A 19933-nucleotide genomic window follows, 5' to 3' on the forward strand; every position below is an offset into this window, starting at 1 on the left:
TCTGTCTGCAAAACCCAGGTGTTCCCAGAAGCTCTTTTAAGGTCATGCTTTGCCTCCCACTCGGTTCCCGGGATCAACTATGAAGGAAATTATGTGCGTGTGTGTGTGTGTGTGTGTGTGTGTGTGTGTGTGTGTGAGAGAGAGAGAGAGAGAGAGAGAGAGAGAGAGAGAGAGAGAGAGAGAGAGAAAGAGAAAGAGAGAAGAGAGAGGGAGAGGGAGAGGAAAGAGTGAGAGAGAGAGTAGAGAGGGAGAGATAGAGGAAAGAGAGAGTGAGAAAGAGAGAAGAGAGAGAGAGAAGAAAGAGTGAGAGAGAGAGAGGAGAGAGGAGAGAGAGAGAGAGGAGAGAGGAGAGAGAGAGAGAGAGAGAGAGAGAGAGAGAGAGAGAGAGAGAGAGGAGAGAAGGAGAGCGAGAGAGAGAGAAGAGAGAGGGAGAGAGAGAGAAGGAGTGAAAGAGGGAGGGAGAGAGAGAAAGAGGGAAGGAGGGAGGGAAGGAGAAAGGGAGAGAGGTGGAGGGGGGAAGAGAGAGAGAGATCTCAGCTCTTTTTACTCTCCACTTCCAGGGGATGTAGCTTTCTGGATTACAGCCACAGATGCAGATAATGACGCTCTGATCTTCAATCTGGGTGGTCGTTATGCCTATTTCTTTGGTGTCACTGAGACCACAGGGGAGGTGAAACTGAACAGTCCTTTGGATTATGAGGTAAAAGCTTGGGACTAAGATGGGAACAGTCATTACTGATTGAAACTGGAAGGAAAGCTGGAGGGAGTCTTTTGGAAAGACAGCATAAAAAACATTAAGGGTAAGGACTGTCCTGGCACAGAGCAATACCATGAGAGGCGGCATATATTTGGAACCGGGAAAACCTAGGTTCAAAGGTCACCTTAGTCATCTAAAAATATTTATTTATTTAAAACATTCATCTTTAAAAATTTTTAGTTCTGAATTCTTTCCCTCGGACCTACCTCTCCCCTACCCATTGAGAAGTCAAGAAATGTGATATTTATTATAACATGTTGCCAAAAAAACCCCTCCAGAAAATTAAAGTGAGAAATTATACTTCCATCTGCATATAGATCAGTTCTTTCTCTGGAGATGAATAGCATTTTTTCATAAGTTCTTCAGAATTGTCTTGAATCATTGTATTGTATTGTTAAGTCTTTTATAGTAGACTTGTACAGTATTACTGTTACTGTGCTTTTTATTCTGGTTCTGCTCACTTCACTTTGCCTCGGTTCATGTAAGTCTTCCCAGGTTTTTCTGAAAGCATCCTGCTCATCATTTCTTATAGCACAACAATATTCCATCACAATCATATACTACAACTTGTTCAGCCATTACCCAATAGAGAAGCATCCCCTTAATTCCCAGTTCTTTGTCACCACAAAAAGCGCAGCTATAAATATTTTTGTCCATATAAGTTCTTTTCCTTATTTTTTAAAGATCTTTTTGGGATCCAGACCTAGTTGTAATATTACTGGATCAAAATTTATTCATTTTTATAACTTTTTGGACATAAGTCTGGATTGCCCTCCAGAACTGGTTCACAACTACAACCAACAATGTATTAGTGTCCCAATTTCCCCACATCCTCTCTAACATTTATCATTTTCCTTTTTTTCTGTCATATTAACCAATCTGATGAGTTTAAAGTGGTAGTTCAGAATTGCTTTAATTTATATTTCTTTAATCCATAGTTATTTAGAACATTTTTTAGATGATTATAGATAGTTCTGATTTATTCATTTGAAAACTTTCTGTTCATATATTTTGACCATTTATCAATTGGGAAACAACCATATTCTTATAAATTTGATTCAGTTTCCTATATATTTTAGGAAGAGAAGCTTGATAACAAAAAATATCTCAAACACTTATTAGATGTGTGAACCTGGGCATGTTATTTTATCTCTCTGGATCTTAGTTTCCTCACTTATCAGATGATGATAGTGCACTAGATGATCTCTAAGGTCCCTTCTGGCTCTAAATCAATAATTCTAAGACACTCTGAAAGTTAATATAAAAAGTGGGGAGATGATAAATTTCGTCATAAAGTCTATGAAATCTGAGTAGAAGGTGATCTGAGCAGAAAAATAGATTAGGGGATCTGGAAATGACATGGACTGGGAGACCTGGATCAGAGGGTACAGAATGGGATATTCTAGGAGAAACACAGTTGGGAAAATAGGGATAAATTTGAGAGGGAATGGACCACATTTGGTAACTAGAAAAGCTCAAGCTGGAAGAAGGCTTTAAGGATTAACGGGACAGGAGTATGGACACTGGTTAGGCAATGCTTCACAATTTTACTCCCTGAAATATGTGGTTCATGCCAAGAGATTCACAATGCCTAAGCTTTGCTTCACCTCTTCCTTCTTGCTTTTCCATAGACCCTGTACCATTTCTCCGTCACCATTTCTGTGTGGGATAAGATAAATCCAGAGGTATGTTAAGAGAATGCCTAGGGCTTGGAAAGTTGAGGTAGAGATGAGGATGAGAAGCTCCAGAGGACTAGTGGTCAACTCCTGGGTCCATGATATTCTATTTTCCCTGTACGGGTGGCCAACAGATAACCACCTCAGGAACCACCTGAGGAAAGAGCAATCCCTAGCTGAAGCACTGTTTGGGAAGTGAGCAAGAATAAAATAAAAGTCAGACTAGGTTGGTATCAAGATCACTGAGATCCAAGCACCTGGGTCTGAGACAAGAAGGAAGATGAATTGCTTAACAAGAGGATGGGAAGTCATTTGATATCCACATAGAATGTCAAAGCAAAACTGTAGGGACTTACAAATCATTTGTCTAACTTTCTGAGAGCAACTGACATATTTTGATTCTCTTCTTTTTTTCTCAATGATATTTTATTTTTCCGATTATCTGGAAATAGTTTTCAATTTTCATTTTTGTAAGATTTTGAGTTTGAAATTTTTCCCCTCCCTCCCTTACCTCTCCTCACCCCAAGACAGCAAGCAATTTGATATAAGCTATACATGTATAATTATTTTAAACATATTTCCATATTTATCATGTTCTGAAAGAAAAATAAGAGAAGGAAAAAAAAAAACATGGAAAAGAAAAAACAAACCAAAAAAAGGGAAAGTAGTATGCTTCTATCTGTATTCAATTTCCATGGTTCTTTCTCTGAATGTGGGTCACATTTTCTATCCCAAGTCTATTGGAAAAAATCTTGGATAACGGCATTGTTGAGAAAAGTTAAGCCTATCATAGTTTATTATCACATAATTTTGCTGTTACTGTATACAATGTTTTCCTGGTTGTCTTCTTACCTATAAAACCAGGATGGTCAGGAGTGGGCTCAATTATGTCCCTTCCTCACTCAGTTAGACCTATCAAAGTGTGGGTCATGGATAGAGAAACTATATTAAACCTTAAGAAGATTCTGTACTGTGGTTTGACAGGTCCTAGAATTAAATAAATCCAGTTTAGCCAATATTTATTAAGTACCTACTATGTACAATTCTATTCTATGTACTATGTATATTCTGGAGTCATAGATATTACCTTTAGAGATCATTAAAATCTAATTCAGACCTGTTCTTCCCTCAAAAAGGTGCAGAAGAATTTACAAATCATTGTGATTGACAAGAATGACAATGAGCCAGTCTTCCGGAATACACCCTATTCTACTAGTATCAACGAGGTATGTAGGTTATAAGTTCTGGAGTCTTGGCTGGAGGGCAATGGGATATTTGTAAGTGTAAAGGTCAGGACTAATTACATTGGAATTTGGGATGAGAACCAAAGACAAAAAAAATCAGGATTGGGTAGACAGATCACAGATCTGGATGTCAGGACCATGGAGAGAGGGTTGGGGGCTAAGACAATATGGAAAGAACGAGAGATACAGTGGAGGTAGAGTCTGCAAAATGCTGCGATTGATTAGGTACAAGGAATAAAGAAAAGAAAAAGATTTTTCCTGTCCAAGTAATGAGGAGGATGGTGGAAACAGTAATAGAAAAGTCAGAAAAGAGAGCAGATTTTGAAGGGAATATGAGGAGGTCACTTTGAACATAATGACATTCAGAGATGATATCCAGGCTTAGATATCTAGTAGGAGGTTGGAGATAGAAGTTGGATCTTTAGAGAGATGTCAGGGTTAGAGATATAGATTGAGTATAAAGTGATTAACACAGAAGTGAATATTAAAACTGTGCAAGAAAATGAGATTATTAAGGAATGGAGAAAGAAGAGAACTGGACTAAGCAATGACACTTTGGAAAGTTCTGTTCTAAGGACATGGGAAAAGGAAGTATTAGTTTCAGAGATAGAGATGGAGCTAGAGGGGAGGGGGAAAGAGAGACAACTAGGAAGGAGCAATAATATAGAAGACAAGGAAAGAGAGAGCATCCAAGAATGAGCGGTTGTGAGTCCGATGCTTTGGAGAAAAAGATGAATACTGAGAAGATTGGACTAGGAGATCCCTGGTCACATTGGAGAGAGGAGTTGTAGGGGCTGAAGACCCTACTTGAAGGGAATATGAGGAGGTCACTTTGAACATAATGACATTCAGAGATGATATCCAGGCTCAGATATCTAGTAGGAGGTTGGAGATAGAAGTTGGATCAAGTAGGTAGATCAGCACATGAACCATTCTTTCTAAGAGACTAGGATGGGAGGAAAGTAGTTCAGTAGCTTAAGAAGTTTGTAGGGTACAGAAAGGGCTCTTTTTTGGATTAAGGAGGCTGGCGTATGTTTATGGACTGAAGGAAAGGAGCCAGGTGAGTTGAAGAAGCAGAAAAAAGAGAGGAATGATTAATAGACCATAAAATTCTGGAAGAAATAGGAGGAACTCAGGTCAAGGAGACAAGAGTAGAGGTTAATCTGATTGTTATTATTATTATAGCTTTTTATTTACAAAATGTATGGATGGCTAATTTTTCAACATTGGTCCTTGTCAAATCTTCTGTTCTAAATTTTCCCTTTCTTCCCCTATCCCTTTCCCTACATGTTAAATATGTTAAAGAATATGTTAAATCCAATATATGTACACATATTTATACAGTTATCTTGCTGCATAAAAAAATCAGATCTAAAAAGAAAGGAAAAAACCTGAGAAGGAAAACAAAAATGCAAGCAAACAGTAACAGAAAGAGTGGAAATACTATTTTGTGGTCCACACTCCTTTCCCATAGTTATCTCTTTGGCTCTCTTCATTACTGAGTAATTGGAACTGGTTTGAATCATCTCATTGTTGAAGACAGCCACGGCTATCAGAGTTGATCTTCATATAGTCTTCTTGTTGCCCTGTATAATGATGAGGAGAGGTTATTCTTGGTGAAAAGGGGTGATATATCTGAGACTTGAAGGAGGGAGAAGAGGACCCATGAATATATATTTGAAGATTGAGGAGATCTAAATCTAATAATTTGCTTTTTGTGAATTAAGAAACAAGATCATCTACTATAGTAAAGGAATAAGGGTCGCAAGAAAAGATGAGAGAGGATTGAAGGCTTGAGGGAGAGAGAAAGAGGTTTGAAATAACCTAGGGAGAGTGGAGGAGAAGGTGGCAGTAATGAGGAAAGTCTCTATAAACCCTCCCTCCCTCCATGATTTTGCCTCTAGGACCTGCCATTTCCTTTTGGCCTTGTGCCAGTCCTGGAGGTCTGGACAGGGGATTTAAGGACTAGAGTCCTTAGAAGGGAGTTCTTCCAGGTCTCTGAAGTGGAAGAGGAGTCCTTCTTCACTCCTGCCCCGGATCAGAGCCCCAGGATTGGGGGTCTGAGCTGTTCCAGAAGTGGGGATACTATGGGGCAGCTCCTAAGGCTCCTGATGCTTCTCTTCCCTTTGTTACAGACCCTGCCTGTGGGCTCTCAGGTTTACACAGTAAGAGCAGAAGACCCGGACACGGGGTTAGGTGGCGTGGTAAACTATACCATTCTTGAGGTGAGTCACTCAGGGAGCAAAGTCACGTTGGTTCTGAGATCACCCAGGGTGGAGGGCAGTGCATCTGGGAAATCTTCTGGCCCCTGACTGATTCCGAGGCTTGGGTCTGAAGTAGGAGCCAGAAAGCCGGATTGCTCCTTGTATGGCCACAAGAGGGTAGTGTCTTCACATACAAACTAGGTGGGACCAACCCAGGAATGAGGAACGGGAAGAGGGACTGGGAGATATTCTTCCTCTACACTGGACAGCTTCGGGCCTATGAGTGGGCAGGGAAGAAAGAGGGGTATCTGTTGGGGGAAACAGAACAGCTCAGAGGAAATGGACTCTAGCACCAGCTGTGTCACTCCCAGTGACTAATCAAGCTACTCTTCTGACCTTCCTTTTCTCCACCTATACAAAGAGGGAGTAGAATTAAATGATCTCTAAAGTCCATCCCCAGGCTGACATCCTAGTTTTATGTTCTAAAGACTCTGATACGTTTTACATGCCTTAATTCTATCTTTCTTTGTGGGGAAGGTCCCTCAAAAAAAATCACAAAATCATCTACTTGTCAGAGTGGAAAGGACTTTAGAGAACAGCTAACTCAATTAAGTGATTTGCTCAGTGTTAGATGTTAGATCTGAATACAAGACAGAGAGTTTAGAGCTAGAAAAGAGCCCTCTACCTCTTAATTCTATAGATGAAGAGAGTTGGCTGGCCAGTCACATAGCAAGTCACTAGCAGAACCTGAACTAATGCTCAAACCCACCTATTCTCTACCTCTATCTCCAAGTCAGGGTCAGGGTAGAGGGACTAAACTGGGTACTAGGATGAGAGCCATAGGAATTCTTGTATGGGGTGGGGGACAAATTCAGTAGTGGAGGGAGGTGGGGGTAGGAATGGGAAAGAGGACAATCCAATTCCAGGTGTGTCCATGTCAGGAGAGGGGACATCCTCCTTCCCCCACCATGATTTTAGGTTAGGCCCCATGAAAAAGGCCCTACTGAACTGGACTGAGGCAATTGTACTGAGTCAAGGTGAGATTTGGGAAAAGGATCAGTGCTGGGGGGAAATGCCCCCATCATCCTTAATATTAGTTCCCCATGTCCAAGACCCAGTTAGTTGGGTGGTTTGTTATAACATTATCAGGACTCTTGTGTTCTTGTGTTCTTATCTCAGTTCCAGCTAGAGGGTGTAGGGACTGTCCTTCAACATTTCCTCTTGGTCCCCTAATAACTTCAATAGGGATAGTAAAAAGCGTTTACCAATTGGAGGAGGGAGGAATTAACTATGGCTCTTTACTCAACTTCAGAGTTTCCTAAGACTGGGGGAAGAGATGGGGCGATGTGTTGGGTAGGAGTAGAACTAGAGATCAGTTTCTGGGGAAGGAAGGAAAAGGAGACCAGAATCTTTGAGAAGCTTCAGAGCTGACTCATCTGGAGCCAGACCCACCCTCCTTCAGGATCCAGAACAGTGGCCTGGCTTGTCCCATGGTGATTGGGCTGAGCTCTCTCGTTTGATCTCTCTTTTCTATCATGCATCAGGTTATCCCCAATACTCCAGAAAACCAGCAGCTCTTCTCCATCCTGGCAAATGGCACCATCATCCTTAGAGGTCCCCTCAGTTACAACAACAAAAGCATGTTCTACCAAGTGAAACTGCAGTCCTGTGTGAGAACAGACTCTGGTCTGGGGGAAGGGAAACATTTGGGGGTGGACTGAACACTTCCTAGGTGTGGATGGAAAAGTCTTTTTGGGGGATAGGAAGGATTTCTTATTGAGGAAGGATAAAAGAAGCCTTCCTAGGACCTGATTGGAGTGTTCTGGTTGGAAGGAGAGAGAGGAGGAAGAGGAGGTCTCATGAACAGGTCTGTGTTGCCATTCTCTGTAGGACCAAGACAAGGATAACTCATTGTGTTCCCAACCAGTCTTCCTGACAATCACAGTTATTGACCTTCCAGATCTAGATCCACAGTTTCTCCAGGAACCTTACACAGCTTCAATAGGAGAAGATGCAGCCATGGTAAGGCAGGGGCTGGACCTTGGGAGGGGTAGGGTATCTGTCGTAGTCTAGATCTTCCTTAGGTCCTTATTTCTGATGAGCCTGGTAACCTCTTCTTCCAGGGCACCTCGGTGTTGACCTTGAAGACTGTGGATGGAGACAAAGGCATCAATGATCCAGTCAAGTTCTCTATCACTAGTAAGAAGATGAGCCCACTGGTTATTCCTTCATTTTCTTCTCTTTCCTTTACACTTTCTCTGTTGTCTATTTCTTCCTCTTCTCTTCCCTTTCCTTCCCCTTTCCCTCTCTTCCTTCATAGACTGAAATGGGAAAGGGATGACACTGAGGATACTTTCTTAGAATCACAGTCAGGATCATTGAGATTTAGAAAAAATAAATGAGGGGGCAGTGGATAGAGCACCAGCCCTGAAGTCAGGAGGATCTGAGTTCAAATTTGTCTCAGACACAACACTTCCTGACTGTGTGACCCTGGGCAAGTCACTTAACCCCAATTGCCTCAGGGAAGAAAGGAAAGAAGGAAAGAAGGAAGAAAGGAAAGAAGGAAGAAGGAAGAAAGGAAAGAAGGAAGGAAGGAAGGAAGGAAGGAAGGAAAGAAGGTAGGAAAGAAACAAGGAAAGAAGGAAGGAAGGAAGGAAGGAAGGAAGGAAGGAAGGAAGGAAGGAAGAAAGAAAAGAAGGAAGGAAGGAAGGTAGGAAGGAAAGAAGGAAAGAAGGAAGGTAGGAAGGAAGGAAGGAAGGAAGGAAGGTAGGAAGGAAAGAAGGAAGGAAGGAACGAAGGAAGGAAGGTAGGAAGGAAGGAAGGAAGGAAGGAAGGTAGGAAGGAAAGAAGGAAGGAAGGAAGGAAGGAAGATAGGAAGAAAAGAAGGAAGGAAGGAAGGAAGGAAGATAGGAAGGAAGGAAGGAAAGAAGGAAGGAAGAACCCATGGTCCCTCTTTCTTGGGAAATCTGCTTGGTTTGGGGATGGAGATAGGGCCCTCAGCCTGCCAGTCCCTATCCCCTTACTCCAGTCTTTCTGTTCAGATTCTACAAAGCCTTGGTTTAAGATCGGGGAGCAAGATGGGGTCATCACGGTGAATCACCTTTTGGATCGGGAACTACTGTTAGATGAGGATGAAGAGGTTCACTTGGAGGTCACGGTGAGTTCAGAGATGAAAAAGGGACACAGATCCTCCCAGTCCCAACTGGAGTTGTCTAGTTTGCTGGCTTCTGGAGTCTTTTTCCTCATTTCCCCCCTTTTTTTCTCCTTTTCTCTTTCTCCCTCCACATCTCTGTTTCTGTGAAGAAGTGAGCATTGTTTGGGAATATTATTGTAGATAGGAAGATAAATAGATAAAGACATGGAACATTTATTAAGTGCTTACGCTATGCTAGGTACTCTGCTAAGAAGTGAGAATACTAATAAAAGCAAGCAACTTGCCTCAAGAAACTTGCATTCTAATGGAGAAGATCACACAGAAAGGGGAGCCGGAAAAGGTGTGGGTGATACACACCTGGTGGCCTGACACGTGAATGAATGTTCTGGGCTAGATAAAGCACAAGCTTTTTCACAGCTGGGTCCCCAAGGTACTGGGAAAGAGGCTCAGTCACTGTCTCCAGAGAGATGCTGTGGAAAAAAACCCCAAAAAACAAAAACCATTGCCCACTGTTGGTGTATTTGAATTGAACTATGTGTCTCTGAGGTGTGATAGACTTGCAAACATGGAAGGCTGGCCCCATACCTTGTGGGGGGAGACCACCTCACTTCCTTTTATCCCTTTCTCTTTGGATGGGAAGAAGAACCTTAGAATTGGAAGTGGTGGCGCTAGGGGGCAATGTTACACATCCAGACCGGGCTTAGGGCCTATGAGATCTGGGCAGGTCTCCAGAGCCCAAGAAAACCAGCTGGCCAAATTGAGGAATCCTGGAATAAAGGACTGGGGCTGTGCAATTCAACACTTCTGTGGTCTCTAGGCTCTCTGTAGTAGAAAGCCCATTTGCAAAGCCCCTTCTTGCATACAGGTGATTAATCAGAAGGAAGTGACTATTTAGACCAAGGCTAGGTATGAACGGCTGGCAAGATGGAGACAGATACTTTCATTCATTCAACATTTATTAGGAGTGTATGTCCATAGAGGGTAGTTAAAGAGGAATCTCAACAACATTCTCTCCAAGCATCATAATCAACAATTCAAATAAACAAACATTTAATAAGCAATTGCTTTGTGTGGACTCCTGTGCTAAGGGATAGGGATGATTTAGATGAGACATGATCCCAGTGCTTTTTAAAAAATAAAACTATTTTTTGATGAACAAAAAACTATCTTCTCTCCCTCCCATCTTTCCCCCTCCCTATTAGAAAGCAGACGAGGAAAACAAAATCCTTGTGATAAGTATTTATAATTAAGCAAAACAAATTACCACTGGTTATGGACAAGTGTGTGTGTGTGTGTGTGTGTGTGTGTGTGTGTGTGTGTGTTGTACTTCTCAATCTGTACCAAATCTGTCATCTCCCTGTTAAAAGTGTAACAAGCTTCCTTATTGGTCCTCTGGAATTAGGATTGGTCATTGTTCTTAAATAAATCTTTCCAAGTCTTTCCAGTGTAGTTATTATATAATTTTTTCTGGTTCTGTGTATTCCATTCTATATCAGTTCATATAATATATTTTTCTTTCTCAGCTATTATCTCACTTTTCCAAATACATATAAAGATAGTTTTCAACATTTATTTTTGTAAGATTTTGTGTTCTGGGGCAGCTAGATGGTATAGTCGATAGAGTACCAGCCCTGAAGTTAGGAGGACCTGAGTTCAAATTTGACCTCAAATACTTAGAGTTTCCTAGTTATGTGACCCTGGGCAAATCACTTAACCCCAATTGCCTCAGCAAAAAAAAAAAAAAAAATTGTGTTCCAAGTTTTTTCTTTATCCCTTCCTTACCTCCTTCCTCCATAAGAAAGCAAAACAATCTGATATCCTACAAGTCTTTGCAGGTCTTTCTGGAACCATCCCTTTCATTATTTCTTATAGAATAATAATATTCCATTAGATCTATATATTAGATTTATTTGTCCATCTATTCCTCAATTGATGTTCATCCATTCTTCTTAGTTTCCATTTCATTACCAACTCAAAAAACTACTATAATATTTTTATATATTTAGATCCTTTCCCTCTTTTTTCTCTTTGGGATATAGAACTAGTAATAGTGGGTCAAAAGGTCTGCACGGCTCACTAATTTTCTGGGCAAATTGCTTTTCAGAATGACTGAACCAATTTACAATTCCACTAATAGTACATTGAAGTGTCTGTTATTTTGCAGCCCCTCTAATATCGGTCATTTTCCTTTTATTGAGTCAACTTTGCCAATCTCTTGGATGTGAGGTGAAAAATCAAATTTGTTTTAATTTGCATTTTTAACATTTATGAATGATAAGAAACATTTTTTCATATGGCTGTTTATAGCTTGAATTTTTTGTTTAGAAAACTGTCCACAGGAGGTGGCTAGGTAGTGCAGTAGATTGAGCAACAGACCTGAAGTCAGGAGGACCTGAGTTCAAATTCGGCTTCAGATACTGAATACTTTCTAGCTGTGTGACCCTGGGCAAGTCACTTAACCCCAATTGCCTCAGCAAAATAATAATAATAATAATAAAGAAAATTGCCCATGTCATTTGACTATTTCTCAAGATAGAAATGACTCTTATTCTTGTAAATCTGAATCAATTCCTCATATGTGCTGGAAATGAGGCCCTTACTGGAGAAACCTGCTGCGAAGGATTCCCCCTCCCTTTCCCCCCACCCCGTGATCTATTTTTTTTTAAATTTTAACTATATTGATTTTGTGTATGCAAAACATTAAAAATTTTAAATTTTAATAGTCTCTTTTTACCTTCTTTGACCTTCCATCTTTGTTTGGGATTCTAGTCCTCTTGAACTGATGTACAATATCACATGGTAAATGTCCTAGAATGAATAGGAAGTCAACAGATGAAGGGGGATGGAGAGCATCCTAGGCACAGAGAATGACACGATCAAAACTCATAGATTTAGAGCCGGGAGCCATATTAGATACCATCTAGTCCAAACCTCTCATTTTATAAAAGAGATTCAGTGGCTCCCTAACCCTATAGTCATCCACCTCTGCAAAGAAGGAATTGAAATTCACTTTCTCATTTCTTCTTAGAAAAAAGCTTGGTCATTGTAATTTCACAGCATTCAAACTTTGTTATTGTTGCTCCATTTTTATTCCACTATTGCTGCATTGATTTTACTGTTTTTCTGAGTCTTTGTACTTTACTCTGCATCAGTTCCCATACTTCTTCCCACTGCAACCTATAAATCTCATGAGAAATTAATGATGAAAATATTCAAAAAACCAAACATTATGAAACAAGTGTGAAACCAGGAAGACTTGGATTCATATTCTGCCTCAGTCACTTGCTAACTGTGATAATGAGCAAGGAATTTAACTCTGGCTTCCTAATTGGTAAAATGAGGGAGCGGAACTAAATGGTTTCTAAGGTTTCTTCGTGCCCTGAATCTAGAATCATTGGCGTGGGAACCTTATTGACTGATCTCTGTACCTTTTGTGAGTGCCGTCTTGTGGTCAGCCTTCACTTCTTCCTGCTCTGTCCTCTCAGCCTATTTCCCTTTTTTATTTGCAGGCCACAGAAATCCATCTCAACATCTATGGGCAAGAGGCTAAAGCCAAGACTTGGGTCACCATAAAGGTGACGGATGTAAACGATCACTCCCCCCAGTTCTATAGCTGCATCCTGCCTGACTGTGATTTCTCTGATGATAAGGCAGTATCCACTTTCAGTGGTTACCTGCCTGAACATTCTTCCACCCGGGTGCCTGTCAGCAACCTGACTATGGTGGCTTACGACCCAGACAAGGTAGGTACTGTCTCTATGCTGCCAGACCAATTTCCTACTGCTTCTCTCTGTTTCTGAAAAGAATTTCCCGCCATTACCTGTTTCCCTTCCAGTTTTACCTGCATTGATTTTGTCTATGCAAAACATTTAAAATTTTCTATGACCCAAATTGAGGTCTCCTTCTCCCCTTTCATGTGAGACCATGCAACAAGTTAGGGGAGGATTAGGATCTTTGGAAACCAGCGGGAGGCTCCCTGAGGAAGTAGATGGTGATGGGTGGAAGTGGATGGAGGTTTTAAGGGGTAAATGAGAATAAATAGAGATAATAGTAAATGGCGTTGGGTGGGAGTTGGATGGGTGGATGTAGATAATGGTGATTGGTGATAGATAGGATATGAGGATGAATGGGAGTGAATGTATGGATGTAAATAAATGCTCACTTAATTGAATTGAATAGAAGTGAGATTGATTAGTATCATTGTTAAATAAGGACAGATCAGATGCAGGAGGGGAACCCCAATTAACAGAGCCTATATTTTTCTTGTTTCCAGGGTCTCAATGGCACTTTTCTGCTGTCCCTGGCTGGCCCTGATCACATGGCTTTTGCTGTGTCCCCTGAGAAGGTGGTGAACACAGGAGAGATACAAGTGTTGGTCTGGCAGTCTAACCTTGTGGATTTTGAGCAGAAGCAGATAATGGAGGTAGAGGTAAGAATGGGTCCATCATTGCTTATGGGCAGGGGGTCATCCAGCACCACAGAACTGAAAGTTTTAAAACTGAAAGAGACCTTAGAGATCACTTAGTCCACTCCTCCCCAAGAGGGGACCCTCCCATTGTCTCACAGCTAAATAAGTAGCAGAATCAGGATTAAGATTCAGGTCTTTCTGACCACAGAAGTAGCACTCTTTTTCCTTCATTATGCTAATTCATGAATACTTGTCTCCTCTGAGGTAGGTTATAGCCAATGATTCTAGCAGCCACATGATCTCCATTGCCAAGGTAACCATCCATGTGGAAGACATTAATGACCACGCACCTGAGTTCAACAAGTCCCAGTACATTCTATATGTATATGAGCACTGCATGGATGGCACAGTGGTTGCCAGCGACATCAAGGTAGGGGATGGAAAAGGAGAGCCAGGGGCTCCCTGGGATGGAGGGTAGACATGGAGAAAGGACTCCCCCAATCCTTAGGGCTGGCCTGCGCTAGCATTCGTATTATAAAGAATTAGTGTTTCTCAGAGAATCTATGCATGAGAAACATGGAACAATGTATAGGAGAGAGCCAGAAAAAGTCAGGAGAAACTGTGCAAGTGTGTGTGAGTTTGTGTGTGTGTGGTTGTGTGTGTTTGTCTCAATGAATGAATGAATGTGACAGACAGAAATGTAGCAGGGAAATAGAGACAGCAAAAGACAGATTGGCAGTCAGAAGATAGACTCCCTGAATATTCAGTCTGAAAGGTCCTTCAAGGATGTGTTGATGAAGTCCTCCTTGAGCAGAAATCCTACCTATAGCATCTCTAATGAATGGTCATGCAACTACCGCTTGACAACCTCCAGTGATGGGGAAATCATCATCTATTAAAGCAGTCCTTTCTACTTTGGGACAGTTCTAATTTTTAGGAAATGTTTTCTTCTCAAGAAGAGAAATTTGCCTCTGGTTTTTGGGGTCATGCAAAATGAGTACAGATTTTCAGATGTTTGAAGACCACATTTCTCTTGCTCTAAGTCTTCTCCATGCTACACATCTGAGTTTCTTTAGTTAAACCAATGTATGACATGATCCCAATCTTTTCAGCATGCTGGTCACCCTTTTCTGGACTCACTTTAGCTCTCCAGGAGTAGGGGATGACAGTCATTGGGCAATAAGGCCTGGGAGAGATGGATAATTCATAGTACTCTGGGGATATGTTCATCTAGGCCACGGATCCTGATACTGACTTCAGAGGTCACATCACTTACCACCTTATCTCAGGGAACAGGTATGTACCTGCCCAGCCACAAGGGTGAGTGGGCTCGGGGCTCAAGTGGAGGCTAGCCTTCAAGCAGCCCTATTGGGGGAGCATAGGTAGGTCTACTTCATTCGCAGAAATCATCCCCCTTCCCCTCTAATCTGGCCGCCATAGTGCGGATATCTTTCAGGTGAACCCCAGCTCTGGAGAGATCACGGTTAAGAATGGCAGCCTGCTGGACCGGGAGCTGCAATCTGTCTACTACCTCACGCTGCAGGCCACAGATGGAGGTAACCTGACAGGCTCCACCCTCCTGCAGATCATCCTGCGGGACATCAATGACCAGGCCCCTGTGGTCAGTGGTTCCTACAACATCTTTGTCAAGGAGGTGAAGGACAATGTTACAGTGACCATCCAGGTGAGGGCCGTGAGTGGAGAATTGGAATGGACTCAGTAATGGATATTAGGGCAGAGACCGATCCATTTCTGGGAGAAGAAGGTGAATCCCAAAGGCTGGGCTTTATTTACTCTGGGAAGAATTTAAATCAGACCTTTAGAAGAATCACGAAATTCTCTGGATTCCCTCAAGTTCTTTATAGAAGGGTAAACTGAGGTTGTACAGTTCAGTGGTCTAGTAGAGAGAACTTTGGATTTGAGTTCAGATCTGTCCTCTAATACTTTTGACACTGGAGAAATCATTTAACTTCTGTCTGCCTCAGTTTCCTCATCTGTAATATGGGGGTAATATTAATAAGATTATTGTGAGGATCAAATAAGACAATATTTGTAAAGCAGTATGTAAGCCTTTAAATGCTGGTTTGGTGACAAGAAACTTGTCTCCTGTCACATGACTGCTGAGCTAGGATTCTGACCACTGACCAGGGTTTGCATTAGGGTTGGATGGGCTTTGAGGTGCTGTCATTCAAATGAGACAGTTAACAGGGAGTGATATGGGACAGAATCAGGCCCTGCAATGGTTATGGATCCTCTCTTCCTTTCTTTTTCCTCCACCTTGAAGGCCTATGACAATGATGAGCCTAACACTAACAACAGTGAGATCCGTTTTAGACTCCTGCCCAGCCCATATAGTAACAACTTCACCTTGGACTCAGTCACGGGGGTATTGACAAACCGGGGGCCCTTGGACCGAGAGGCCATCGACCCCAACCTGTCGGGAAAGATCGTGCTGACAGTGTTCGTCTATGACCTAGGAGTTCCCTCCCTCAACACTACAGTCAACGTCACCATCAACGTAGAGGTAACGGGCCTGGGGAAGAACCATCCCTCCTCCCACCAGAGTTAAACTCCTGCCGTGTTCCTTAGGCTTCCATTCTCTACCTGTAATTTAGAGGTTCCTGCTACGGGGTGGGAGAGAGGTTTTAATTGCTTTGGCCCTTAAGTGTCCTAGATGTAGAAAGTCCTGTTTTTAGAGGTTGGAGTTCTGGGTCAAGAAAGGGCCTCCAGGGTCAGCTCGGCCCTTGCCCATTCTGTTTCTTCTGTAACCCTGGTCCCCAAACCCACTGAGCTTTCGCCAACTCTGCCATAACCCTCATATGGAACAGACTATTCATCTTTACTGATGAAAAGAGAGTCCCATATTAATGGGCTTTGGGACTGGGATTACACTTCCACTTAATTAAACCACAAATCAATAAACTCAACTCATTTATTAATTTTATTTATTAATCATTTTTATTAATTTATTAATCAATTAGCATATACGATAGCCTGTGTTAAACAGATCACAATAAAGCCATACTTTGCCCTCATTTGAGGAAAAGTAAAACGCATACTGATAAGCGTACATGGGGACACACAGAATAAGGCAATTTTAAAAGCAAGAAAACATTGACAGCTGGGTGAGTGGGTGGTTGTCAGGGAAGGCTTCATAGAAGAAGTGGTATCTCAGCAGAGCCCCCAAGGAAGATCTAAGATTTTGAAGGGCAGAGATAAGTAGGGAGAGCATTGCAGCCTGTGTGGATGTATGGAAATAGGGGAGTTTCGTGTCAGGGTTTGAGAGCAATTAACATTCTAATTTGGACAGAGCATACATACAGAGAGGAGAGCAATATTCAATAAGCCAGAAAGGAGGCTATATTCAGGTTGTAGATAATGTTAGTTAAATACCTCCCTGAAGAGTTTGCATTGTATTCTAGAGGTAAATAGGGAGGCACTTGAAGGTTTTTGAGCAAGGGAAGTGACATGGTCAGACTGGCAATTTAGGAAGGTTATTTTGGCAATTGTGGAGAGGATGAATGAGATAGAGAAGACACTGGAAGCTGGGAGACAAGAGGCTAATATAACAGTCTGTATGATGAAGGACTGAAATGTGTCAGTATCCATGTGAGAGAAAAGAGAAGGAGGTGTAAGATGTACTGAGGAGACAACTTGGAGGTGCAGTGGGGGAAAGCACTGGACTTAGATCCAGGAAGACCTGAGTTCAATTCCCATCTCAGACACTTATTAGTTGTGTGAGAATGGACAAGTCACTTAATCCCTCTCTCAGCCTCAGTTTCTACTTCTATAAAATGGGGATAAAAATAGCACTTTCTTCACAATGTTGTGAGAATCCAAGGTGAGAACATTTGTGCAATTATTAATAGACCAAAGAATGCTTTGTAAATGATAGTTATTACTATATTTGGGTTAATGGAAAGATATTTAGTTTTAAAAATATTTTCTTTTTCCCTGTTACATGGAAAAAGAATTTTAATATTCTTTCCCAAAATTTTGAATTCCAAATTCTCTCCTGCTTTCCCTTCCTTTTTGTTCCTTTTTGAGAAGGCAAGCAACTTGACATAGGTTATAGTCATGCAAAATTATTTATATTCTCAACAGAAGTTGGAAAGATAGGAAGAGAGATGGGTTTTAGAAGACAAGAAGTTTCATTCTGAACATGTTGAGTTTGAGATATTTGTAAGATATGCTGTAGAAGGGCCGCTAGGTGGTGCAGTGGATAGAGCACCTGCCCTGAAGTCAGGAGGATCTGAGTTCAAATTTGATCTCAGATACTTAACACTTTCTGGCTGTGTGACCCTGGGCAAGTCACTTAATTCCAATTAACAACAAACAAAACAAACAAACAAGATATGCTTTAGAAGATATCTAGTAAACAGTTGAAAATGTGAGAATTTAAGAGAGATTGATTATTGGAGATATAGATTTTTGGAAGACACTGGAAGAAATTAGTGAACATAGAGGATCAGATGAGAATATCAAAAGAAAATGTAGAATGAGAGTCCACTATATAGCCTTTGGGGGACGCCAACACTTGGGAGTCAGGAGACGGATGATTTTACAGCAAATGTCTAAGAAAAGTGTCATGTAGAAAGGAGGAGAGCTGAGAGAGAGCAGTCATAGGAAGAGTTAATGTTTAAAAGGAGGGGTGAAAATTCTGTTCATAAATACTTCAGTGCCCCCTGTATGAAGATCATACATGGTCCCTGTCCTCACAGAGCTGATGGCATAGGAGAGAAGTAAGATGTAATCACAGTCATCTATAATATACTCTATCTACTATCTGCTATCTGCTTATAGAAGTCCATTTTTCTAGATTGCTTACATCTTAATTTTTCATGAATTGAAAAGGTGGGGCTAAATGATTTTTAGTCTCTTCTAGCCTTGCCATTTTATCTTCTCAATTCCAATAATAAGAGGTCTAATAAATGCAACATAGAAGTCTCAGGGAGAAAGTTGGGGAATAAAAAAGTGGCCATTTATGGAGTACATATTTTTCTCGTCCTTTCCGGAGTTCTGAGCTCCATTCTAATCTCCCTATCTCTGATCCTGATTCCTTTTTGATTTTCCTAGAAATGTGAAATACATATAGTTAATAGGAATTTTAGATCATTGTCTGACAATCAAGGGGAAAAGGGCTTTTTGGAAATGGGGGGGGGGTTGGAGCCCAACTTCATCTCATATTCAGTGCACACCTCACATTTAGTCTACAATCTCTTTTATATTTTTCTACTTTACAACTTAATCTGTTGGTTACTATCAAAACATCCTCTATCTGCAGGACATCAATGACAACATACCTGTATTCAATTATACCATTTATAGATTCCATGTGAAGGAAAGAGTGAAGGGTGAGTATTGCTTTCTTCCCCACCTTCAGAATGAGGGGCATATAGGTGTATGTAGCAGAGGGATTGGGGGTAGCTGGTGGGGTGGGCACTGTGGTGTAGTAGAAAGAGCCTCTGGATTTAGAATCCATGTACCTTGGATCCAGAAGTGATTTTCCAGTCACACAGCCAGTCTGTATCAGAGGCAGGATGGGATTTAGGTACTTTTGCTATTTATTACCTGTGTGGTTCTAGAGGAAATTACTCCTTCTTTCTGAGTTTAGGCTCTTTCATCTGTGAAATAAGGATGGTAACAATTGCATTTCCTATCTCAGGAAGGAGTCCAGGCAATTCACTTTGTAAACTTTCAATGCCTCTAGACATGAGAGACATTCTTGTGGTTCAGTCGTGTCTGAATCTCCCTGACCCTATTTTGGGTTTTCTCGGCAAAGATCCTGTCTCCAATTCATTTTACAGATGAGGAAACAGAGAGAGACTGGGTTAAGTGATTTGCTCAGGGTCACACAGCTAGGAAGTGTCTGAAGTCAGACATGAACTCGGGAAGATGAGCCTTCCTGATTCCAGCCTTGGCACTCTTTATCTACTGCACCACCTGGCTGAGAGACATAAAAGCATATATTAATATTATGATATAACATGATAATAGAGATACTGTGACGTAATGATGTCAGGAAGCCCTAGATTCAAGTCCTGCCTCTGACACAACCTGAATAACACTGGGAGAATCATTTAATCTCTCTGTGCCCCAAGTAACAAAGTCCCAAAGAAGGGGCTGACCTGCATTGGTAGAGAGAGCTTCATTTACTTATCACACTGAAGTCACAGGTCCAGTCTCTATTCCTATCTAATATAATAACAAAGAAACCAAGTCTCAGTTTCCTAAATCCCTGGGAGCTCAGGTATCTCCCATCTTGCTCACATTCCCCTGTCCAGCACATCTGGGCTCATTGATTCAACACTTGAAGAATCGAAGTGCTTGAAGTCCCAGGATTGGGGTGGGGGCAGGAATGAGTTAGTTCTCAGTCCAGGACTCATCTCCCCACGCCTTAGGTTCAGGTTCAGAAAGTGCCTCCCAGGGGCTCCCTATCCCAAGGACCACACTCCACATCGGAAGTGTGCCCTAAAGCGGAAGCTCTTTG

At 41.6% G+C, this 19933-nt stretch overlaps 1 protein-coding gene across 1 annotated transcript in view; it reads left to right on the forward strand.

The window, feature by feature from the left end:
• Window positions 1-19933, forward strand: part of CDHR2 (cadherin related family member 2) — a 52838-nt gene that overhangs the window by 19608 nt on the left and 13297 nt on the right. The window contains exons 4-18 of the mRNA XM_051979001.1: window positions 561-700; window positions 2389-2442; window positions 3570-3659; window positions 5813-5902; window positions 7426-7551; window positions 7772-7903; window positions 8005-8080; window positions 8923-9038; window positions 12545-12778; window positions 13309-13464; window positions 13712-13873; window positions 14678-14739; window positions 14884-15127; window positions 15728-15967; window positions 18728-18797. Of these exons, the coding sequence (XP_051834961.1) occupies window positions 561-700; window positions 2389-2442; window positions 3570-3659; window positions 5813-5902; window positions 7426-7551; window positions 7772-7903; window positions 8005-8080; window positions 8923-9038; window positions 12545-12778; window positions 13309-13464; window positions 13712-13873; window positions 14678-14739; window positions 14884-15127; window positions 15728-15967; window positions 18728-18797 (1992 nt within the window). The remainder of the gene's footprint in view (window positions 1-560; window positions 701-2388; window positions 2443-3569; window positions 3660-5812; window positions 5903-7425; window positions 7552-7771; window positions 7904-8004; window positions 8081-8922; window positions 9039-12544; window positions 12779-13308; window positions 13465-13711; window positions 13874-14677; window positions 14740-14883; window positions 15128-15727; window positions 15968-18727; window positions 18798-19933) is intronic.

The sequence above is a fragment of the Antechinus flavipes genome, chromosome 2 (genome assembly GCF_016432865.1).
Source record: "Antechinus flavipes isolate AdamAnt ecotype Samford, QLD, Australia chromosome 2, AdamAnt_v2, whole genome shotgun sequence".
Lineage (NCBI taxonomy): Eukaryota > Metazoa > Chordata > Mammalia > Dasyuromorphia > Dasyuridae > Antechinus > Antechinus flavipes.